Source organism: Neomonachus schauinslandi, chromosome 13, assembly GCF_002201575.2.
Source record: "Neomonachus schauinslandi chromosome 13, ASM220157v2, whole genome shotgun sequence".
In the NCBI taxonomy this organism is placed as follows: Eukaryota; Metazoa; Chordata; class Mammalia; order Carnivora; family Phocidae; genus Neomonachus; species Neomonachus schauinslandi.
This window is the reverse complement of record NC_058415.1, coordinates 62,727,023-62,753,333: the sequence shown is the minus strand read 5'-3', so window position 1 is coordinate 62,753,333 and position 26,311 is coordinate 62,727,023. Positions and strand designations below refer to the sequence as shown.

Here is a 26,311-nt window from a genome sequence, read left to right as displayed (position 1 = left end):
TGTGCCTCTGGGAGACCCACGCAATCTCATACTGTAGCCGGGAAGCAGCTCATGGCTCCCAGAGAGCATGGAAAGTTCTGGAAAGTAAAATGTGAGGAAGTGAGGCAAGTTCAGGATGGCTGAGCCCTCACGCATGAGGGTGGGGGAGGGAGGTAGAAGTGCAGAGAAATGGGCCTCAGGGATAAAAGTGGAAGCAGACTGGTGAAGGGTCCCCTGTGGCACCATGGATGGGATTCAAGAGTGATGGCTGGCAGCGGGACCAAAGATGGAGGCAAGAGCACACTTCAAGATGGATTCACAGAATTAATGGTGGCAGCAGCCGCAGGGAAATAAGGAGGCGAGAAGAGAGACCGGCTGTGGTGGGGAGTTGCAGGTTTCATGGTGAGTCTGAGGTGACAGTGACAACGGGACACACAAAGGGAGAGTGTTGGCAAGTCACAAAAGGACAGCAAAGGGGAAATGCCCAGTAGGCAACTGATGATGTGGAATGAGAGCTCCAGGAGGTCAGGATGTGAGACCAGGTGATGGACTGTCTACAGAGGTGAAGTCACTCAAGTTTCCAGAGTAGATACCTTTCCAGTGGAAAAGAGTCGAGCATGAGGAGAAGTCTAAGGAGGAGTCTGCAGAGCCGACCTCAGCGAGGAGGTGGAGTGATTAAGAAGACACGAGAAGGAAGAGGCAGAAGAGAGCGGAGATTCGAGAGTGAAATGGGAAACCCGGCAAGAGGGAAGCTTCTAGGGAGAAGAGTGAGCAACATAAATACAGTCTTGTCTCGTGAGCATTCAGCCGTGTGCTGTGGCAGGTCAGTGATAGAAATGTTCGTTTTGGCAACAACACAGGTGGTGCGGTGTTGAGTTATAAAGTGCTTTTAAGTGGATTCTAGCTATTTCTTAAATGGTATTTTCTAAAAAGCATGCCTTGGAAAATGACTAAAACTTCGCTCTCTCTCTCTCTCATTTTCTCTATTAGTAAATTAGAAGTCATTTGAAGTTTAGTAAGTTCCCTTCACATCGTTGCTTTAAGGATAACGTGCCCCTCTGGGAAAGGTATGCCCGGGTGATGGGACGTGCCTGGGTCGCCCTGGCCAGGGAGGCGGCAGCAGCAAGGACTGAAGTTAACACTCTGATTTTTGTTCCTTAAAGCAAAACCCAAAGCCAAAACTAAACAGTGACTCTGCTCTTGAGAAATAATTTTTGAGAAATAAAATTAAAACAAATGAAATCAGTTTCTTTCCCATTTAAATATTTCCCTTGGAACTCCATGCCACAAGGACTGTAGGAGGTGATGACTAGAGTGTAAGAAGTTTGTTTACTTCCAATAATGACACCTAATAAAGGAAAGACTGTGCCCGAGAAAAAGGAAGGGAGGTTGTAAGTTCCCAGTCTGGGCAATCTCAGACATCATCACAGTAAGCACAGCTCCATGTGAAAGGGTTTTTAAAAATGAGCTTCAGAAACTAAGCACTAAGAACAAGGAGGAGGTACCTTCCACGACAGTGACGCTAACCAGGATAACAACTAATGGGGGGTGGGGGGGGGGACTAGATGGCTCAGGCATCCCCTCACCCTTTCAAGCCCTCACGGCTGGGAGTCACAAAAGGCCTAGTTGGGAAAAAAGTATCCTAAGACTCTCTTTAGGCATGTCCTGATGTGAAAGCCCTTCCTCTGTAGAGGAGATCTTCTGACAAATGGCTTCCTGGTTCCCGACTCTGCACTGACTCAGCAGAGCCTGTCCAAACTCTCGGCCCTGGTTGTGGCCTCTGGGCAGGACCACAGGCAAAGGAGAGGAGGGAGAGGCTGAGATCATTCACAGTGAAGATTCAGTGGTTTCCACAGACCTGGAGAGTGCCTACGAGTCAGCTGGTCTAACCTGTCATGTCTCACAGATGAAGAAACCGAGACCCAGAGAGAGAAATGGTGTGTTCCACCACAGACCTTCTATTCTGCTGGAAAGGGAGTCTGGGGACTCCAGGGCCCCCTCTCTACAATAACAAAGAAGAATGTATTTGGACTAATAGGCTCCTTTTTTGGGGGGAGATACCAAGTCAGTCATGTTGCCTTTTTAGAGTCCCGCCTCATATTCAGGTAGGTATGACTTCAAATCCTGAAAACAGATTCTCACACATTAAAACTGGAGTTTATGAAAACATCAGAGAGAAGGCCAAACAACGGTCCAGCCCTTCCAGAAAGTATTTAACTTGCAACTCAGGATAATTAGCCACGTGTATTACCCACTTAGAGTAGTCCCTCTTGTGCAGGGAGCTTTTGTAAGGCCTGAAAAAGAGGCACGTAGAGAGGCTGTAGGTTAAACTGGATTCCTTGGCAAAAGTGAAGAGAAGAGAGCCTCATCAAGAGAACAGTGCAAGATCAGATTTCCTGGGACGCCACAAACTGCCGTAGCTTCACTCACAGAAACTGAGGTCTTCCTGTTGGTCTTAACTACCCAACGATGCCATTGGGTTAGTATCCCAGTTCACAGTGCTATTTAACTTCTCACTAAAATGGTTTGTCCTGCCCTTTATTATTGTTTTAAATTATTATTTATTACACTTATGCTTCCCCCTTGATGTGGAAGGGTTCAAGATTTGGAAACATTCAAGGAACAGCCAGGAGGTTACCCATCAAGAATCTTCCTGTTGTCTCGCCAGAGGTTTTGGTATCTACGCCTACTGGTGCAACACTCTCCTGCTATTTAAAGTACCCAACGGGAGTTCTCATGAATTCTCCGAGGAGCCACCGCTCTTCTTCTTCCCCTAAGCAGCCTGAGGTGATCTCTGAAAATGGTTTGCTATTCGCCCAACCCACAAAACCCTACAAAATCATGCAAATCAAGAGGTTCACATCTTCGTGTTCACTTTAAGAACACGTGAGAAACTGCCCAGGCCATCAAGGGTGTGCATACCCGAAAAGCCACTAAGTACCAGAAGGATGTCACTTTGCAGAAGCCATGCGTGCCATTCTGTCATGACAATGGTGGACTTGGTAGGTGTGCCCCGGGCCAAACAGTGGGGCTGCACACAGGGTTTAGATGTAGATTCTCTGGTCATGCAGCACATCCCAGTGAACAAAGCCCCCAAGAGTCGTGCAGAACTTACAGGGCTCATGGTCGGATTAACCCACACATGCGCTCTCCCTGCCCACCATCGAGATGATCCTGACTGAAAAAGAGCAGACTGTTCCTAAACTAGAAGAGGAGGTTGCACAGAAGAAAAGGATACCCCAGAAGAAACCAAAGAAACAAAAACTTATGGCCCAGGAGTCAATCGTGCAGAGAATAAATGCAAATGAAAGTAAGTAAGTGAGTAGTAAGTAAATAAATAAGTAAAGTACCCAACAAAGGTATCCACGAAGGAAAACCAAGACCTAATCTAAAAATCAAGCATTTAGATGTGGTGTATATATACAATGGAATATTATTCAGCCATCAAAAGGAATGAAATCTTGCCATTTGCAACGACGTGGATGGAACTGGAGGGTATTATGCTGAGCGAAATAAGTCAATCAGAGAAAGACATGTATCATATGACCTCACTGATATGAGGAATTCTTTTTTTTTTTTTTAAAGATTTTATTTATTTATTTGAGACCGAGAGAATGAGAGAGACAGAGAGCACATGAGAGGGGGGAGGGTCAGAGGGAGAAGCAGGCTCCCTGCTGAGCAGGGAGCCCGATGCGGGACTCGATCCCGGGACTCCAGGATCATGACCCGAGCCGAAGGCAGTCGCTTAACCAACTGAGCCACCCAGGCGCCCGAGGAATTCTTAATCTCAGGAAACAAACTGTGGGTTGCTGGAGTGGGGGGGGGGTGGGAGGGATGGGGTGGCTGGGTGATAGACACTGGGGAGGGTATGTGCTATGGTGAGCGCTGTGAATTGTGCAAGACTGTTGAATCACAGACCTGTACCTCTGAAACAAATAATACATTATATGTTAAAAAAAAAGAAGATAGTAGGAAGGGAAAAATGAAGGGGGGGGAAATTGGAGGGGGAGAGGAACCATGAGAGACTCTGGACTCTGAGAAGCAAACTGAGTGTTTTAGAGGGGAGGGGTGGGGGGATGGGTTAGCCTGGTGATGGGTATTAAAGAGGGCACGTTCTGCATGGAGCACTGGGTGTTATGCACAAACAATGAATCATGGAACACTACATCAAAAACTAATGATGTAATGTATGGTGATTAACATAATATAATAAAATAAAAAAATACATAAAAATCAATGATTTATGGTAAAATAATCACAGTGTGTATATAATAGGCACAAATGACGATTTTATACATTCTGTATCATTATCCAAAAAAGTGTGAGGTCCTTGAAGCAAGCACTTTGCTTTTAGTCACTATTTTCTCCAAAGGTTCCAGCCAAGACTTTTGTATGTGCCGTCAGAATTCAGTCGGTATTTCTTGAATAAATTACATTAGTCAGTACAGATTTGTTAAGGAATAGGTGGGGAGGGCAAGTTATTCCCACAAGTTGGTTGCTTTAATCAAATCAAAACCAGACACTGCTAGTGAAGTAGGCTAGATGCTGGTGTCAGTTCCCTGTGGAAGGGCAGGAAAGGTAGGAGGGTGAGCGGGCATGTCCTCGCAGCTTCCTGTAGGTACCCTCGCACCCCCCACTCCTCGCCAGGGTGGCTGTGGCTGGCCGAGGCGTGTCCCTGTGTTGGAACATCAGGGCCTAGCCTGGAGGAACAGCCACCAAGCAGAGATCAGGCCTTCATCCTTCACTGTGGCCGCTGGGCTCTGCAGTCCCGGTGGGCAGAAGGGGGGAGGTGACACGGGTCCAGGGATCAGCATTATTTCAGGGCCTCTCCTGACTCCCCCTCCTGGCCGCTCCCCCACCTGCGCCCTTCCGCCCTGATTCCAATCCCCACAGCTCCAACTTACTTGGCAGCGGCATCTTTCCTCAACTGTTCATGCTTCATGAGGAGATTTTTCCGGTCGCGGAAGGCTTTTCTGACCTTGTACCCTTTGTAGACCGCCTGGATTTTGAAGGCGGCGATGTCTTGTATGGCTGCGATGGACAGGGCGCCGTGCTCCAACATGAACTGGATCACTTCATGGCGCTCGCCCAGCAAAGCGTAGTCCAGGGGAGTGTACCTGAAGCAGGAAGGTATTTTTTAAGTATTGGAATGTAATCTGAGGTACACTTAAGCTGGCAATATCATGCAGCAGAAGGAAATCTCATTCTGGGATGGGGACTGTTCCTCAGGCAAGGCTATGTTCTGTGCGCCAGGGCTGTTCCTTTTTTTCTCTGAGGGGACAAAACAAGGGTGGAGCCGGGCTCAGATGCTTTGTGTTGCTGCCCATGATGATTCCTGAGTTTCGCTTGCTGGCTCACAAACTGGGGGCTGTAGGAACACGTGATCACTTTTCTTCTCCCCCGGGTGCCAAATAATACCCCACTCTGATCTGAAAAGGTACTGGGGATAATATCCTGTGGGTTTCATAAGCCCAGGACTACTGATAGTTAATGCTTATGCAGTAAAAAAATACATCTCCAAATGGAGAGATTTAGTCTGTGATGAGGATGGCCCTTTAAATCAGAAAGCAGAAATTATTAAATAGTGTTGGGACAACTGCATAGCCATCTGGGAAAAAAAAAGATTCTTATATCACATTTTATATCAAAATGAATTCTGGATGAACCAAAGACCGAAATATAGAAAGAGAAACCATGAAAGTACTAGAAGAAACCATGGAAGATTTTTTTAAAAATTGGGATGGGAAGGTCTTTTCTAATAAAAATGATACAAAACTCAAACCATAAGAGAAGAATGATAAATCCAACTACATAAAAATAGCAAAATTTTGCAGGGCAAAAAACCCAAAAACAAAGATAAAAGATAGTCCCCAGAATAAGAAATACTAATACTCCTAAATATACAGAAATATGTTCAACTTCACTCATTTAAGAGAAATACAAATTAAGATGAACAGAGTACTTTAATGATCAGATTAATGAGGATCAGAAAGTTTAATAACACACTGTGCTGGAAAGGATGCAGAGAGACAGACTCCTCTATGTGCTACTTTAATCTTTAGAGAGAACAATTTAGTAAGATCTGTCAAAATTATTCATGCATCTGCCCTTTGACAGATCCCTTGCAGGAATATATCCCACAGACCTGCTCTTGTGTGTGAGATGCTTTCTGTACAAGGATATTCACAGAAGCACAGTTTGAAATAGTGGAAGACTGGAGATGACCTCAGTATCCACGAACAGGGCACCGCTTACATCAAGTGCGGGCCATTCGTGTGACGCGGTCTTCTGTGTGATGCAGCCTCAGCACAGCTGTGGCACGTGAATAAATAAGGAAAAATGTCCAGGATGTCTTGTTACATGAAGAAAAAGAAAAAAAATGAAGCAACGGAGCAGTACTGGGGCATGTAGGTGGCTTAGTCTGTTAAGTGTCTGACTCTTGATTTCAGCTCAGGTCATGATCTCGGGGTCGTGAGGTAGAGCCCGGCATCGGGCTCCACACTCAGCATAGAATCTGCTTAAAACTCTCCCAGAAAACCCAAAAGACTCCACCCCAAAACTTCTAGAACTCATACAGGAACTCAGTAAAGTGGCAGGATATAAAATCAATGCACAGAAATCAGTTGCATTTCTATACACTAACAAGACAGAAGAAAGAGAAATTAAGGAGTCAATCCCATCTACAACTGCACCCAAAACCATAAGATACCTAGGAATAAATCTAACCAAAGAGGCAAAGAATCTGTACTCAGAAAACTATAGAATACTCATGAAAGAAATTGAGGAAGATACAAAGAAATGGAAAAACGTTCCATGCTCATGGATTGGAAGAACAAATATTGTGAAAATGTCCATGCTACCTAGAGCAATCTACACATTTAATGCAATACCCATCAAAATACCATCAACTTTTTTTCACAGAAATGGAACAAATAATCCTAAAATTTGTATGGAATCAGAAAAGACCCCAAATAGCCAGAGGAATGTATGATCCTCAGAGGACAGCCAGAGGAATGTTGAAAATAGCCAGAGGAATGTTGAAAAAGAAAACCAAAGCTGGTGGCATCACAATTCCAGACTTCAAGTTCTATTACAAAGCTGTCATCATTAAGACAGTATGGTACTGGCACAAAAACAGACACATAGATCAATGGAACAGAATAGAGAGCCCAGAAATGGACCCTCAACTCTATGGTCAACTCATTTTCGACAAAGCAGGAAAGAATATCCAATGGAAAAAAGACAGTCTCTTCAACAAATGGTGTTGGAAAAGTTGGGCAGCCACATGTAGAATGAAACTGGACCATTTCCTTACACCACACACAAAGATAAATTCAAAATGGATGAAAGACGTAAATGTGAGACAGGAATCCATCAAAATCCTTGAGGAGAACACAGGCAGCAACCTCTTCGACCTCAGCCACAGCAACTTCTCCCTAGACACATCGCCAAAGGCAAGGGAAGCAAGGGCAAAAATGAACTATTGGGACTTCATCAAGATAAAAAGCTTTTGCACAGCAAAGGAAATAGTCAACAAAACCAAAAGACAACCGGCAGAATGGGAGAAGATATTTGCAAATGACATATCAGATAAAGGGCTAGTATCCAAAGATCTATGGAGAACTTACCAAACTCAACACCCAAGGAACAAAGAATCCAATCAAGAAATGGGCAGAAGACATGAACAGACATTTTTCCAAAGAAGACATCCAAATGGCCAACAGACACATGAAAAAGTGCTCAACATCACTCGGCATCAGGGAAATCCAAATCAAAACCACAATGAGATACCACCTCACACCAGTCAGAATGGCTAAAATTAACAAGTCAGGAAATGACAGATGTTGGCGGGGATGCGGAGAAAGGGGAACCCTCCTACACTGTTGGTGGGAATGCAAGCTGATGCAGCCACTCTGGAAAACAGTATGGAGGTTCCTCAAAAAGTTGAAAATAGAGCTACCCTACAACCCAGCAATTGCACTACTGGGTATTTACCCCAAAGATACAAATGTAGTGATCTGAAGAGGCACATACATCCCAATGTTTATAGCAGCAATGTCCACAATAGCCAAACTATAGAAAGAGCCTAGGTGTCCATCAACAGATGAATGGATAAAGAAGATGTGGTATGTATACACACACCCACACCCACACCCACACCCACACACAATGGAATATTATGCAGCCATCAAAAAAATGAAATCTTGCCATTTGCAATGATGTGGATGGAACTAGAGGGTATTATGCTAAGCGAAATAAGTCAATCAGAGAAAGACTAGTATATGATCTCACTGATATGTGGAATTTGAGAAACAAGACAGAGGATCAGAGGGGAAGAGAGGAAAAAAATGAAACAAGATGAAACCAGAGAGGGAGACAAACCATAAGAGACTCTTAATCTCAGGAAACAAACTGAGTGTTGCTGGAGTGGCGGTGGGGGAATGGGGTGGCTGGGTGATGGGCATTGGGGAGGGTATGTACTATGGTGAGCACTGTGAATTGTGTAAGACTGATGAATCACAGACCTGTACCCCTGAAACAAATAATACATTATATGTTAATTAAAAAAAAAAAAAAGACTCTCTTTCCCTCTGCCCCTCCCCCCAGGTCTCCCTCTCTAAAATAAATAAATCTTTTAAAAAAAGCCCAGAGCAGGGGCGCCTGGGGTGGGTCAGTTGGTTGGGTGACTGCCTTTGGCTCAGGTCATGATCCTGGAGTCCCGGGATCGAGTCCCGCATTGGGCTCCTTGCTCAGTGGGGAGTCTGCTTCTCCCTCTGACCCTCCTCCCTCTCATGCTTTCTGTCTCTCATTCTCTCTCTCTCAAATAAATAAATAAAATCTCAAAAAAATAATAAAAAATAAAATTCTTTAAAAAAAAAAAGCCCAGAGCAGTATTATGGCATGCCCCATTTGTATGAAAAAGAACATATCCCTGTATGCTTATCTTTGTAAAATATATCTCTAGAAGTTTACCAAGAAACTCGTGACAGTGACGTCCGTGGGGAGGACGCTGGTTGTCTCAGAGGCAGGGGTGGGAGGGACACTTAGTTTTCATGCCTTTTAAATTTTGTACACTGTGCATACCTTTTTGACAAATATATTTTTAGAAAAGATGAGTTGTATTGTCAGATGGTTATATATTTTAATCTCAACTGGCTACTTTCTAGATGTATAATTTTAGGCAAATTCCTTTCTTACAATATATCTTTTCTATTTTTGGAAACACAAAATAATCGGATAAATACACAGAGGAACATAACAATGGTCATCTGTATTCCCACCCTTAGAATTAACCGGCATTCTTCTCTTGGCAGGTATATTATTTTTCTTAAATGATTACTTTGCAATAATGACACATATTTAAAGAATTCAAACAGTGCAAAAAATACAAAAATTGAAGTAAAAACAAAACAAAACAAAACCCCAATTCTACCTTCCAATCATGGTAATGCTGTCACTTCTTCACCCACTTATCTTTCGTCATTGCAGACTTGGCACGAGGAGGTAAGGAAATAATAAATACAAAGAAGATAACACTGTGCCTGGCATCAAAGAAGCAATTAGTAAATGTCAGCTGCTGTCGTTCTTATGCTAGGACACCCTTGCAGCAGGGCTGGTGACACCACGGTCATGCATCATCACTATCATTTCCCTAGGGCCCAAACCAGTAGTGATGACCGCCCAACGGTGGCCAGGGGTCTGAGTCCTGTCTAGGTGGCTGTTACTCATCCAAAGCAATCAGAGGTTTTAGGAAGAAATAATCAGCTGATTTATGAGGTGGAAACACTGATGATTATACAGATGCATGATTAGACACAGAAAATCATTCGGTGATGATAGAAATTTTCTCTTTTCAAAACTCTCCTGACAGTCATAGTCAGACATAAAAGGAGGAGATTTTTCAATATAAGCAAAGGGTGAGTTAGTCACTTCTAGAAGGAAACCGAATTCAGGAAGAAGTCCCAAATGCTAAAATGAAGAAACTCATTTTAGGACATCTCGATTTGCCTCTACTGTCCAGGGACCAGAAGGACATAAAGTAACGGTGCCTACATAAACTTTAAAACATTATTTCTAAGTAGACGGCATCCCGTAAATTCAGAAGAACTTAAAAATATTTCACTATATATTCTATTTAAAAATTTATTATTATTTTTAATTTTAATTCCAGTGTCATTAACATAGAGTGCTAAATTAGTTTCGCGTATATAATATGGGGATACAGTGATCAAGTGTAATCACTATGTATTCTAAAACGCCTTTCATGATGTACTCTCCCCAATGGAAAAAAACGATCAGAGTCAACTCCATGATAGTAGAGCTAAATGGAAATTTAGAGGTCATTTAGTTTATCTCCTTCCTTTTATAAATGAGTCAACAGATCCAGAAAGATTAAGCAACTTGCAGAAGGTTATGTAACTAGTTCCCTGCAGAACCCAGACCTGATCTAAGACCGTACGACTCCCTGTTCAGTCATCTGTCCATAGCACATCTGTCAGTTCTTGAGTATAAACCTCCTACAGAATGAAACTGCTTCTCAAACCAACGTGCAAATAACATATGTATTTAGTAAGCTTGATCATCTTTTCTATAATTACTAATGTGGAGCGTCTCTCACACAGTATACAAGCAGGATTATCAAAATCTGGTTTATGAAAGTAAGGCCCGACCTCTGCCTTTACTAGATCTCTCAGGGCTTCTGGATGGAAAATTGCATTTCAAATATTTTAAATACCTTTATCATGGAAAAATTGTATTTTTATTATGAGAAACTTCAAGCATAAACAAAAGTAGAGAGAATAGCATAACCATTTTTATGCTCATTACCCAAATTTAACAAGTAGCAACATTTCTGCCACATTTGCTTCCTCTAACCCCTTCCCTATTATTTTTGCTGAACTGTTTTAAAGCAAATCCTAGAACTCCTCTATCATTTAATCTCTCTGCATTTCAGTATTCATCAAAAAATAATATGGACACAAGCACAATGTCATTATGGTATTAGCAAAATTAACAGGAATTCCTCAGCAAAATCTAGTACCCATTCCAAATACAAATTTCCCCGATTTTCTCAAAAATGCCTTTTTTTTTTATAATTGGCTTATTCAAATTAGGATTCTCCATCAATTTTTGATTCAGGGAAACACAGTCCAAATATCTAGAAAGATTTTAAGACTGAAGTCTATGCCTTAGTGTTTAGGCACTGACCGTATTGTAATTATTCCTACTGAGTCTTTCTTCACCCCAAATTCAATTTAGAAACATTCAAGTACTGTGAATATTCCCATCAAAGTCGGAGTGTGGCTGTCAGATAGTTATTGACTGAAAGCCAGCAGTAGTTGGCAAAAATTATGTCTATACAGTGCACATCAAGTGGTTGGTGTCAATGCATGAGAAGTAAAAATTAGCACTACACTGATGGTAACCAGTCAAGAAACAATGCAGATAGAGACAAGATACAAGACACAATTGGACTTGCCAAGCAGGACTGGTCTGATGAGATGAGTGGAATGCCTAAACTGGAATGTCAATAAACATAAAAGGCAGCACCGGGTTCTGACATTTGTCCATCAAGGTGCACTGCTGATGAAACATCAGAGGAGACTGGGATGTTGCCACCGTCCATCTTCATCTACAGGTTGGCAAGTACAGCTAGGAGGATTTTTCCTGTGGTCTTTTGGTCTGTAATTAACATATGTTTACTCTAGGAGGCAGGAAGCACCTTAATTCAGACTCTTCCGTAGGCCTAAAATTCAAGTCTTATCATAAAAATGGGACTTGAGTTACAAAAATAAATGTTTTTTTATTGTTTCCTAAGAAAACAGCAGTCAGGCAGTAAATACTGTTACAGAATAAATCCTTTATTTTATTTTTTTTAAAGATTTTACTTATTTATTTGACAGAGAGAGAGACAGCGAGAGAGGGAACACAAGCAGGGGGAGGAGGAGAGGGAGAGGCAGGCTTCCCGCTGAGCAGGGAGCCCGATGTGGGGCTCGATTCCAGGACCCTGGGATCATGACCTGAGCTGAAGGCAGACGCTTAACTGACTGAGCCACCCAGGTGCCCCATAAATCCTTTATAATAGAAATAAATCACCACTAATTCTTAGGATTCTTAATCTTTCCCTTTTGTATTTTTTTTAGTGTTTCAAAGAGAGAAATCTTCTGCTCTCTCACATATCTGCTTTAATGTCAAAACCTCAGCCCTGAGGATTCTGCTTGGCATTTCAGCTTCCTTGAATGTCCAAACCTCTAAATCTTCGAGTCTTTTTGGTTTTACAGTTGTCATTTGACAATAATAGAGAGAGTGAGTTCTTTATAGAACCCCTCTCAAAGTAAGACATACTAGTCTGATTTATCTAATTCTGTATGTACTCAAAGAATTCCAGAAGTTTCTAATGCAGGTATGTAGCAGGGGATGCTACTGGGAGACTGGAAGCATCAACTTAATAATGCAACAGTTCTTTACTAAGCATCTACTTCCTGAAAAGCACTGTGAACAACACAGAGATGACAATGATCTTCAGGAGTTCTCCGCTAATAGGGAAGACAGATTACATAAAATTATAATATAAAGTGAAATGTGCCAGATGCTATACAAACTCAGAGTGTAGGGGAGAACATCGTTTGGAACACATGCCTCTGGGATCAGGACAATCTTCTTAGGTGAGACTGCATTTGAGTGGAGGAAGGACAGGATAAACAATTACGTTAGAAATGTGATTTAGGGAGGCTACTTTGGAAGCATATGAATGGAATGAGGGGAAGTTCGAAGGGAGGAAAACAGTGAGGAGGCATTCCAACAGTCCCAGGAACGTGTCAGAGGGCAAGATTTACACGACGGTGCTGGTAACGAAGAGGAGGTGACAGTGGGAACTGAGGAGAGACGCTGAGTCTGAAGGACAGATTTAGAACTCACCGGCCCCCAGGTGACTATCGAAGCCTTGGTGGTAGGTCAGAGGGCCCAAGGAGATGGGCTGAGAGAAAAAGGCCCAGTCCCTGAAGAGTGCTTATATTTAAAAAAAAAAAATGGAAAAGGAGCCGAAATAAATGGAGAAGGAGCAGACGTGACTGGCAGAGAATCAGGAAAATATACTGTCACAGAAGCTTAGAGAAGATAGTCTCAGTAAGGTAGAGAAGGGGGGTCAACAGAACCCGGTGATGCAGACAGGCCAGTGAGAGGAGACAGAGGGGCCGACGGAGGATTTATCATTGAGTCTGTCAGTGACCACTCAGCACGGTTTCAGTGTCCGTGGGAGGATGGAAGCCAGACTGTGAAAGCACAACCCACGAGCAAGAGGAAATGGGGCAGTGCAGACAATCCGAGAGAAGGAGGGCTTTACAGGCAGAGAAGACAAACCTCAGACCTCAGAAAATAACAGGTGGAGGCCATCATTAATGGGGAGAGGTTCTGAAAGAAGTGGGAGAGATGAAGGGGTTCAGCCCAGAAAGGAGGAGTGGGTTTCCTGAGGCAGGTGGCCTAGAGAGAGTCCCTCCTTCTCCACAAGGTCTCCCATCTCCTGAAAGAACTGGTTGTAGCTCCGGGCGGGGGGGGCGGTGGAGAGAGGGGGACGGGACATGGTGTCACAGCGGGAGCCACTGCAGTTCCAGCATTCATGAATGACGACAACCAAGGCACAAAACTGGCTGGGTGGAGCTCAGGTGTGGAAATCTCATCACAAACTTGGTTGTCACCTACAGGTGATCAGAATCTTCTCAGACCCAAGACCGCCAAGAATCTCTTCTGCTTAGACTTCACACTGTGTCTGGTCCTTTATATGGGGCCTGGGCCCTTGGGCATAACTCCAGCCTAGCTCTGTGAATCCTGGGTTATTCAGTCACCTCACCTTCTCCTTATTTCTTCATGCCACATGGTGGCACCTTGGTCCACTATCCTGTTCATCAAGAGAAATGTCTTCAACATATGACCCGTTCCTAGGCCTTGTCCGTCAGGACTCCCCTGACGTTATGCCAGCCACAAGCCACAAGAATGTCTTTCCTCATCTGTAGTTTGTGAGCTTGCCAGAGGTAAATCTAAAGTTCTGAGTGATTTTAAAATCCCATGATTCTAAATCAACACTACAGGGAACTTTTGCTCTTTTCTTCTCGTTCAGGATTTCTTTTTTTTTTTTTTAAAGATTTTATTTATTTATTTGACAGAGAGACACAGCGAGAGAGGGAACACAAGCAGGGGGAGTGGGAGAGGGAGAAGCAGGCCTCCTGCCGAGCAGGGAGCCCGATACGGGGCTCGATCCCGGGACCCCGGGATCATGACCCGAGCCGAAGGCAGACGCTTAACGACTGAGCCACCCAGGCGCCCCTCGTTCAGGATTTCTTAGTGTAGCATTTCCTTATGAGTATACTTAGCACTTCTGAACTAGTATCTCAACTTGAGGTTTTTTAATAGAGCAGAAAGGCAGTGAGTTGAACAGCAATACATTCTTCTTACCAACAGCTTACCTTTCTTCATTGTTTTCCATCTGATTAGGGAAAGCAGCAAAGTCTAGTAGTAATTTAATGGCATCAAGGTATCCATTGTTACAGGACCAGTGCAAAGCTGTTCTTCCCTATAAGCATGAACAAAAATCAGGTATATCTGGAATAGGTATTTTTGGACACATAGTTATTGATGCTAACTCAAAAATACAAACGATGCTCCCAAATTGCTTCATTATAAAAAGGGAAAATATTTCTCCACTCAAATACACAGTGGAGAAAATGGATGGTATCTTAACTAAGTGATCAAAATTAATACCATGTTAAGAGGCACCATGTGTTTCCAGAGGTGATATCCTGAGAAGGATTCAATATCACTTGTATAATGCTCCAACCAAAAAAGTAAAACTTAAGTCTAATTATGAGGAATCATAAGGCAAACTCAAAATGAGTGAGATTCTACAAAATAAATGGCTGATATTCTCAAAAAAATTCAGTATCATGAAAGATAAAAAAGGCATGAAGCATTGTTAGATATATAAGGGGGATATTTCATAGTTTTAAAGGAGTCAAAGAGGAAGATACCACAATCCTAAATCTGTATGCATCTAATAACAAAGCTTTTAAATATACAGAACAAAAAATGACAAAATTAAAAGGGGATATGGTCAAATCCATAATCAGTGAGAGATTTTCAACCCACCTTTTATAATAAATAGTTCATAGAACAAATAAATGAAAGGACAGTAAAGATATAGAAGACCTGAACAATACAGTAAAAAACTTTGACCTAAGTGATACATAGAAGACATTGCATCCAACTATGATACAACCAGTATTCTTTTCAAGTGTACATAGAGCATTTACCAAAATCTATCATATGCTAGGCCACAAAGAAAGCCTCAAAGGACTTTGAAGAATTAAAATGATTCTGAAATAAAAGAAAATAATTCTGTTATTCTGTTTTTAGACCACAGTAGAGTTTGAGTTACAAATCAGTGTGGTAGACAGAATAAATGCATGCCTTTGCAAAGATGTCTATGTCCTAATCTCTGGAATCTGTAACCCTGTTATGTTATTGGAAAGGGGAAATTAAGATTGTAGATGGAATTAAGGTTGCTAATCAGCTGACCTTCAAATGGGGAGATTATCCTGGATTATCTGAATAGGCCCAGTATAAGGATTATACGGGGAGGGAAGGAAGGAGAGAGGCAGGAGGGCGGGTGTTAGAATGATGATGCAGTGTGAGAGAGACTCAGCCAGTCACTGCTAGCTTTGAGGATGGTGGAATGGGACCATAAGCCAAGGAATGAGGGCAGCATCGAGAAGCTGGAAAAATGAAAGAAATAGATTCTCCCCTAGAGCCTCCAAAAGGATTGTAGTCTTGCCAAAACCTTGATTTTTAGCCCAGTGAGACCCATTTTGGACTTTTAGCATCCAGAAGAGTAAGATAATAAATTTGTGTTGTTCTAAGCCACTAAGTTTGTGGTAATTTATTATAATAGCAAGAGGAAACCAATATAATCATTTACCAAAAGATAATAAGCAAATGCCCAACTGCCTGGAAATTAAGCAATACACTTCTAAATAATCTATGGGTCAAATAACAAATCAAAATAGAAACTAGAAAATATTTGAGCTGAATTATAGTGATGGTACAACTTATCTAAACTTTTAGGATGAAGTTAAAGCAGTGCTTAGAATAAGAAGCATGCTTAAATACATATACTGGAAATGAATATTAAAATAAATCAATGATTTAAACTTTTATCAAAAGAATCTTTAAAAAAAATAGTAAATCAAACCCGAGGAAAGTAGACGGCAGGAAATAATAAACACCAATGAAATAGTAAACAACTTAAAATGTAGAAAATCAACAAAGAAGTAAGTCCTTTGAAAAGACGAATAAGATGAAAAATGTTTTTAAAAAGAAAAGAGACAAAGCACATTACCAATATATGAAATGAATAAGAGGAAATCACTAAAGGTCCTACAGTCATAAAAAAGGTAAGTGAGGGCGCCTGGGTGGCTCAGTTGGTTAAGCGACTGCCTTTGGCTCAGGTCATGATCCTGGAGTCCCTGGATAGAGTCCCGCATCGGGCTCCCTGCTCAGCAGGGAGTCTGCTTCTCCCTCTGACCCTCCCCCCTCTCATGTGCTCTCTCTCATTCTCTCTCTCTCAAATAAATAAATAAAATCTTTAAAAAAAAAAAGGTAAGTGATTATATGACCAACTTTATGCAAAAACATATGATATGTTAATAAAATAAAATAAATTTCTCAGAAAATGCAACTTACAAAAGCTGAAAAGAAAATAATTAGAAATCTGAATGGTCTTGTAATTATAAATGACACTGAACCAGTTATTAACACCTTTTACACAAAGAATACCACTAGACCAGATGACTTCCCCGGGGAATTCTTCCGAACATTTAAGAAAGAAGTAATACCAATGTTACAAAAATTCTTTAGGAGAATAAGAGGAGCTACTTCCTGACTCTTTTTAATTCACCATATTAACAGCAAAGAGGTGAAAAATCATGTGATCATCTTGAAAGATACAGAAATAGTATCTGACAAAAATTAAACAGCTAATTGTGAATAAAAAAACCCCAATTCTTAGCAACTAGCAATATAAGGTAACCTACAGCAAATATCATATTCAATGGTGAAATATTTCAAGCTTTCCCCTTGAGAAACCAGAATGAATTAAGGATACCAACTATCACCAATTCTATTCGACATTGTATTGGAGGTATCAGTTAGTTCCATAAGGCATACTATTCACAAATGATACGCTGTTTATGCAGATAATCCAAAACAGTACATGTAAAAACTAATGGAACTGGAAAGTAGCTTAGTATATACTACTTCTGTAAGAAACCGGCAACTTGTAAAGACGATGTAAAAGGTACTACAGATTACAAAAGATTCATTTCTAATCACATAGATACAAGGACCATATTTCACATATTTTTCATTATGTTACTTTTACAGATAGGAACAATTTTGATAAATATTTACTGAATGAATTAATAGAAAATATATTTTCTGGCTTGGAAAACATAATATGCTAGTATTTTTGAAGACTTAATGTAATTGAAGTAGCAAAAAAAATCAATACTGGCTAGACTGAGAGAAGTCAATACAATACTACATAGCTGGGAAAGTGGAGATTAACCCACATGGTTTAGAAATCCATTCAACAGGGGCGCCTAGGTGGCTCAGCTGGTTGAGCGACCGACTCCTGATTTCAGCTCAGGTCATGATCTCAGGGTCGTGAGATGGAGTCCTGAGTCAGGCTCCATTCTCAGTGGGGAGTCTGCTTGGGATTCTCTTTCTCCCTCTCCCTCTGCCCCTCTCCCTGCTCAGGTGCACGCTCTCTCTCTCAAATAAATAAATAAAATCTTTAAAAAAAAATCAGTTCAATAGTATATATCAGAGCTCAATCACATTCATATACCAATAATAAATAATCTCACTTAGGGGAAATGATTCTAAGGAAACAATAAAAAAAGTTAAATGCACAGCAATGATCAATGAAACATGATCAATAATAATGAAAAAGTACCCAGCCATAGGAAGTTACTTGATTCTAAAATTGGGGTTACAGGCATAGTTTGGACCCTGACTTCCCACAACAACCCTGCCTCTGTTGTCACCTTAGGGTATTTGGGTAAGCTCCATGAGCTTCAATTTTCTCACCTGTAAATGGGAATAATAATAGCAATTCCTTTACAGAGTTGCTGTGAGAACTGAATGAGTTATTAAACATAAAGCTCCTAGAACTTTGGAATACTCAGCATCTACGATTATGCAGAAGATTATACACCAAATGAGAAAATCATGGTGATGATTTTAAGTGAACAAAACGTGCATTGTGAAATATATATCTATATGTATACACATACGTACACACATGCCATGCATATGTATCTTATGAAAGTTATAAAACTATTCCCATTCTGTATTATGACTTTGTTAATGGCATATATGGATATGTAGACAAGAATTAGAAGGAAAACAGGGAAAAATAAAACTCATTTTTAATTAACAGATAAATTTGTAAGTGACCTCTTTATTTGGTAAAATGTTTTACCTCATTTTAGATAATGAAGAAGAAATACTCTAAACAACTGGGAGCAAACAATATAGAAAATATGTAGATTTTCTACCTCTTTGTCTTGAATGTTAGGGTCTGCATTATTTTCCATGAGCACTGCCATGCAGTTGATGTAGCCGCCGTAAGCAGCACACTGCAAAGGGGTTCGTCCTGCGTAATCTTGCACATTTGGATTGATCTTATTTTCTATCAATATCTGGCAAACATCAGCATTTCCTCCCAGTGCTGCCCAATGTAGAAGAGAGTGTCCGTCTTGATCGACTAAATCTACCCTCGCTCCACCTGAAAAAGCAAAAATATAATGAAAATGTCCAATATAGAGAGCTTGCTCAAAAAGAAGTCTGAAAAATATAACAACAGTCCCTTAAATGCTTTACTCTCAGCAAAATGTTGCCACGTACATTATTTACTTCAGATTTTTACAATAAGCCTGTAAGTTGGTCAGGGCACGAGTCATTTTTCTTTTATACGAAGTGAAACTGAGGATCGGGCAGGTGAAGTAGCTTTTCCAAAACCACACAACTGCCAACAGGCGGAGCTAGGACTGGACCTCAGGTTTCCTGGTGCGCTTGCGTGTGCGCTTGCGTGTGTGTGTGCGTGGGTGTGCGTGCGTGTGTGCGTGTGTGTGTGCACGCACACGGCGCTCTTCCCTCCATCCTTCCACCCAGGTGGCCCTCTGCTATGTAAGCTGTGTTTCAAACAGTGCCTGCAAGAATTCCTACCTTTTGAGAGTGACTTGGTAGGAGCACTCTTAATGACCAACCTTTAATAAGTGTCTGAATCACATCTTTGTGTCCCATCTCACAGGCTCGGAAAAGCGGAGTATGCTTCATGACATCGGTGGCATCTACTTGAGCGTTATTTTCCAACAGTAGCTTCACGGTGCTGACATGGCCAGAAAGGGCAGCGGCATGTAAGGCTGAAAAGGGAGTGAAAGAAAGCAAAGAACTCTTTGATAACAACTTCACCTTTTCCTTATTCTAACTGTGCATCTTTTCTTCTTCTGATGTCCTCATCATTTTTGCTAAATGCAATTTAATCTTTTTTTAAAAGATTTTATTTATTTATTTGAGAGAGAGAGTGCACACGCAGGCGGGGGTGGGGGTAGCAGAGGAAGAGGGAGAAGCAGGCTCCCCGCTGAGCAGGGAGCCCGATGTGGGGCTTGATCCTAGGACCCTGAGATCATGACCTGAGCCGAAGGCAGACACTCAACCAACTGAGCCACCTGGGTGCCCCTAAATGCAATTTAATCTTAAGGATTCTCAATTGTTCACTTCTATAGATTTCAGTCTTCCTTTTTAGTCACCGGTACTACTCACACTTTCCCCCTGTCCTTCTACCTTTCTTGTCTCACTGTTTCTTCCTTTCCATCCTGGTGGTCTGAAATGCTTTCCAAAAAACGACAAAGAGCAATGATTTAAATGACGCAGGCAATTCTGCCCACCACCCCACTCGATAAGCATATGCCCGAGGGTTGGTGTGATGGGAAGTGTCAATCCACTGGTCCTTCAGCTGCCGAGCCGCGCTATTCCTGCCGGCGGTCTGCGCACCCATGTGGTACTGAGGGGATGCACAGCCCACTGCCTCGAGTGCGTTTTTCATACAACATGGCTTCAAATGCAAGCCACTGATTTCCTCTGGGCCCAATTTAAGAAACAGCAATTTGTTTCAACATTGGAGAAAAAACCTGAGAAGGAATGTGGTCCCCTCTCTGGTGCCTTCATATGGGGTTTGAAAGAGGAATTTTGACTCTCTGTGGGTTTCAGGTTGTGCTGACCTCTGCCTGTGTTACTCCCCTCTAGTGCTTGACTTAACGCCAGTACTCTTTGGATTACTTTTTAAATTCTATTTAAATACATCACTCTTCAAATTCTGAGTTTGCCAGCAGAACTGTCTAGAGGCCTGGGCCAGTTCTTTCTAAGTATCATGGCCCTATAATGCTTAGAACAATATTTCTTTTTTTTTTAAGATTTTATTTATTTATATGAGAGAGAGAGCACAAGAGGGGGAGGGTCAGAGGAAGAAGCAGACTCCCTGCTGAGCAGGGAGCCTTATGCGGGACTCGATCCTGGGACCCTGGGATCATGACCTGAGCCGAAGACAGTCACTTAACCAACTGAGCAATCCAGGCGCCCTAGAACAATGTTTCTTTCAATAAAGTGTGATCCATGGACCAAACCCAGGATGCCTATAAAAGTGCAGATTCCTGGGCATTTGTTGAGAACCTTCTATGGGCTGGGTATGAATGTGATGGTGGGAATTCAGCAGAGAACAAAATAGATAAGGTTACGTTCTAGTAGGGGAAGCAAAATAAAAACTGAACAGATAAACAAGAAAGTATTAGATGGTGGTGGATGGTATGGTTGGAGTAATAAAAGGTATCTTGATATGCAGAGTGACTGGGAGACCACTTTAATTGGTGGTGACAAAAAGCCTTGCTAAGGAGCTGACACTGAAGTTGAGACCTGGGTCATGAAGAGACAGCAATGTAGAGATCTTGAGAGGGAGTAGTTCGAGCAAAGAGAAGTTAGTCCAAGGGCAGGAATGAGTTTATGTGCTTAAGGAAGGCAAGGAAGCTGCAGCACAATGAAGTAAGGCAGAAAGGTAGAGAAGGCCAGATCCTAAGTGGCCACACAGGTCCCAGTGATGAAGGGCCTGAAGACTTCACATAGGTGAGTGAGACTATTTGACTTGTGCCTTAATGAGATCACTCTAGCTGCTCTGAAGAGAATGTACGTACTGTAGTAGGTGAGAACCAGCTAACACTATTGCAGGAGACTCAGTAAAAAATGCTGGTGGCTTGAACTAGGCTGGCGGGAGTGGAGACGGAGAGAAGCAGAAAGATTTAGGATATATTTTAGAGGTGCAGTCAATAGGACTTACAGGATCTGAAACAGATTTCTGTCTGTATAGTCTGGGAATCTGTATTTAAACAAACACCGTCACAATTCTTACATGCACTTGAGTTGGAGGACCCTGATCTACGTGGCTGAATGTTAATTGGGCCCAGACAAGATTCAGAAGAGTGTGAGAGACTTCAAGTATCTTAGGGGCTGCCATGTGGAAGACAGCACAGAGCAGAACATTCACTTTGACAAATCTGGGCTCAGTGTAAGGAAGAATATTCTGATAGTTAGTTTAAGATGGAATTAGTGGGTTCTCCATATTGGAGCTGCGTAACGGGAGGTTGACAGACCACTGGTGAGAATGCTGTAAGGCAGATCAAGTGTGCTACATCTATGGGAGTTTGGTGACTTTCACATTTTAAGAGGATAAGAATACATCTGCCCCCAAATGAAGGTTTATAAAACACTCATCATATAAAACTGGTAAGAGTTGAGTGGTTCTGACTAAAGCAGGGGTGGAGGGTTACCCCCTTAAGTACCTGCCCCTCTCGGCAACACTTCAGCACTCTATAGAAACCCGTTGTTCTTGGGGCGCCTGGGTGGCTCAGTCGTTGAGCGTCTGCCTTCGGCTCAGGTCATCGTCCCAGGGTCCTGGGATCGAGTCCCACATCGGGCTCCCTGCTCGGCGGGAAGCCTGCTTCTCCCTCTCCCACTCCCCCTGCTTGTGTTCCCTCTCTCGCTGTGTCTCTCTCTGTCAAATAAATAAATAAAATCTTAAAAAAAAATTAAAAAAAAAAAGAGACCTGTTGTTCTGAAGAATATGGTTTGGAAAACCCTGGACTAGATTTAATTTTAACGTATTTTCTAATTTTAAAATTCTACAATTCTGTGATGCTGCATCAGTATGCAATAAATACTGTTCAGATGTCAATGTCAAAAAAAAAAAAAAACACCCCACCACAAAATCCCAATTAAGCAAATGATAGAATTCATTTTCTTATTAATTGAAATTCCCCATTTCTGTCTATTTGCCTTTATATTACTTTAAAATAACCTTAGATTTAAATACTGTTGCTCTCCTTGAGAAGGTGTCACAAATTTACACAGGAGCCCTAATTTTTTATTTAACTTTCTGTCATGGACAATTTCAAACATATTCAAAAGAAAAGACAATAATCTAGAGAACTCAATATAGTCATTCCCTAGCTTCAAGGACGATCAGCAGATGCCTGGTTTTGTTTCATCTAACTGCCAGCCATTGTCCCCACTTCTAATTGGTTTGAATAAAATTCTAGAGTCACATCCTTTCCTTTGTAAATATTTTAGTAAGTCTATCTAAAATACAATGATGTGGGGGTTTTTTTGTTTTTGTTTTTTTTACACAACCACTGCCTCAGTCAGTGTCTAGGAGACAGAAACCATGCCAGATACTTTAACAGACAGAGTTCAAAATAAGGAATTGTTAGCTATGGATTGAAGAAGGAAAAAGCAAAAAAAGGAACACTAAGGGATCACAGAGGTGGTACATGCAGAAGACAACCAGCAATTCTAGGGCCGGGGGAACGAAAAGAAGAAGATGGAATTATTAAAACTTAAAAGCCTAGAAGAGGAGCCCTGTGGGGTGGAAACTCAGACATCTGAGCAGGGGCTCTGCTTGGCTGGTGCTGGTGCCTCCGAGGAGGGTGTTCTGGGGCTGGTACTGTGAGCGCTGGAGAAACTGCCAAGTGAAATTAACTGTCGCCACTGGAACAAACTATCACTGCTGTTTCGTTGAAGAAGACCTCCTAGGGTGATGCTGACAGGAACAGGAAACCAAAACGAGAGTAGTAAGGAAACAGGAAGGTGTGGTCCGGTTCTCCCAGCTGTCCAATCTCCCTCTACTGCCCCTATGGGAGGATTCTAACATGGCACCTGCTGGCAAAGGGGAAATGGGAGTCCGCAGAGCCCTGGCCCTGGCATTGCAAAGACAGGCTAATCTCATTATCATACCTAAAAAACATGCACACAAACTCTGTAATATCAAATATCCAGAAAGTGTCCATACTGTCCTGACAGTTTTATAATTTTTTTATAGTTTATTTGAATCAAGATCCAAATAATGTCTGTATGTTGCTGTTGATGAGAACTCTTTTTTTCATGGGAAGGAAAAACAACCCTGTAGAGGGATGACGGAGAGAAACTCAAAGAAGAGAAATGTCAGGAAGGCATGTCTGACATATAAAATACCCTTAGGAGAAACAGCCAGGGAATTAATAAATCTGAGAAGAATTTATGTCTGAACTCCAACCATGGTGCACATCAGAAAGACACCTTTGGTCAAAAGGATGGAAGTATCCTTCCCCATACTTTATTAAAATACATGAGAAAGTTAAACTAAAAGCAAAGCTAGTGAGAAAGTGAAAGGCTGCATATTAATGGAAGTCTGACAAAAAATGAAATGTTCAGACCATTTATAAACTCAGGGTCCTACATGTCTGCACTATACCCTTCTTTAAGAATTTTAAGGTCCACTGTGAAGCTTTGATAAAGAAATACTTTTGATGGTTAAAGCTTTTATTAAAATTGATATTACCCAAAAACTCTTTAAAAAATAATTTAGAAGGGTGATGGCTTAGGTATAGGGAGGGAGATTATTAGGTATAATCCTGCTTCCCACCAAGTGTTGCACCAGTAGATTTGGCGGCCGAGAAAGATCTCATCCGGGACAACAGATAGGTGTAAATAGCTCTAAGCCTGCAGCTGAGTTTTTATTCTGTTCTGTGTTGTTGTGCTATTGTGTGATCTTCTTTCTTTTTTGGACTTGCAATTAGGATATAGTACACGACGTAGAGACTTCCAAGTTGACAATGAATGCTAAAAAATTCATACCTCTCTTATTAACCAATGCACAAAGTGCTCTCTTACTAGAAAAAGAGATTGAAAGAAGCATCTACTGAGAGCTTTTGATTCAAATCTAACATGAAGCTCTGAAGCTTCGTTCTCGAAGGGAGCTTATCTCTAAAATGGGAGATTTGGGAGGAGGGAATGCTCTTCAAATCTGAGAAAAGAGCACATTAAAGAAGACTGGTGAGAACATACTTAGATATGTGCATTCCTTAAAATATAATTCTAAATTTTTGTTTTTTGTTTTCTTTTTTTTTAATCTTTTTTTTTTTTTTTTTAATTTGACAGAGAGAGACACAGCGAGAGAGGGAACACAAGCAGGGAGAGTGGGAGAGGGAGAAGCAGGCTTCCCGCCGAACAGGGAGCCCGATGAGGGGCTTGATCCCAGGACGCTGGGGTCATAACCTGAGCTGAAGGCAGACTCTTAATGACTGAGCCACCCAGGTGCCCCTAATTCTAAATTTTTGAAAATAAAATTGATAACTACTAAATATACATAGTTTTAAGTACAGGTTTATTTATTTTTTCTACAAAGATATATAAGAAGAGTTCCTATAATCATGTCTAAGGAGTAACCAGAGTTTTATTTTTTTTAAAGATTTATTTATTTATTTGAAAGAGAGAGAGCAAGTGGAGGGAGGAGGAGAGAAAGAATCCCCACGGGAAGCCTGACGCAGGGCTTGATCCCAGGACCCTGAGATCATAACCTGCGCAGAAATCAAGAGTCAGATGCTTAAGTGACTGAGCCACCCAGGCACCCCAGGAGCAACCAGAGTTGGTTTTTTGTTTTTAATTTTAAATTTTTATTTAAAATCACTTAATTAGCATATAGCATATTATTATTTTCAGAGGTAGAGTTTAGCGATTCATCAGTTGCATATAACAACCAGGAGCAACCAGAGTTTTAAACCAAATGCCCCCATTCACCTGGTGGAAACACAGACTAATTTTAGCCATCAAACCTGGAGGAAATAAAGACTTTGGAGTGATACCCTGGTAGCCTAACCTTAAAAAGTACAAATGAAAGTTAAACAATATTAGATTAGGAACAATGATTTCAGGCATTACTGTACAAGTTTTAGGGCACCCATACACTTTGGAACCCGAAAGAAAGCAAACCCAGCACGTCTGCCACTTCTTACCTGTACCTCCATACTTGTCTGCCATGTTAATGTCAATGTCAGATTTTAAACTCAGCATAGTCCTAAGGACATCATCACTGCCTTTTCCAGCAGCCCACATAAAGGATGTTCTTCCTTCGAGGTCTGAATCATCTTTCACTGAAGGATGTTTTAAAAATACTTTAACTGTTTCCTGTAAGAAAACTTCATTAAAAAAAAATTGAGACAAGAGGGTAGCGTTTTCTATGGTAATAAAGCCAGTGTTATATGTGACTTCCGCTAAGACACAAAGTATTTTTCCCCTGATTTTGAATCAAATGAAATTATCTTTTTATGACTAACGAAACTACAATTTCCACTGAAAGTAACAATCCTCTTTCTTTATATATTAGTTTTAGTTTCCATGCACTTCAAACACATAACCTAACTCCCTCATTCAACATCCTCATAATTGAGAATGATCATCCTCAACCAAGTTTTAAAATTGTATAGGTCACTCTTTGGTAGATGAAGGGACAGTTAAAAAACTAACAAGTATTCGGTGTCATGAGCAACATTAAAATTTAGGTTTTCTTGGACATTTTACATGCAGGGACCTGAATACTCAGCCATACCTATAGAAGAGGTTAATACATTCTCTTGTTGTGGTTTTGTTACTATTATTTAAAAAATATTTAATGCATTTATTACATTATTATAAATTTAATTATTTATTTAATGCATTTATTGCATTATTCTTAATAATGATGTGTGTCTACTGAGAAATACAGAGTTCAATTCATTTAAACAAATATTTATTTAGCAATTCCTATATGCAAGGTCCTTCCTCTATGAATTCACACAAAAATTAGGACCCCACAATAATTCTAATAGTGCCTGACAATTTTATTTTTTATTTTATTATTTTTTTTAGTTTCAAGTTTTTA

The 26,311-nt window shown here is 41.2% G+C and overlaps 1 protein-coding gene across 1 annotated transcript in view; it reads right to left on the bottom strand.

Moving 5' to 3' along the window:
* Nucleotides 1-26,311, bottom strand: part of INVS (inversin) — a 160,858-nt gene that overhangs the window by 41,028 nt on the left and 93,519 nt on the right. The window contains 5 exon segments of the mRNA XM_021691333.2: nucleotides 4,884-5,096; nucleotides 14,439-14,545; nucleotides 18,588-18,817; nucleotides 19,299-19,454; nucleotides 25,407-25,578. Of these exon segments, the coding sequence (XP_021547008.2) occupies nucleotides 4,884-5,096; nucleotides 14,439-14,545; nucleotides 18,588-18,817; nucleotides 19,299-19,454; nucleotides 25,407-25,578 (878 nt within the window).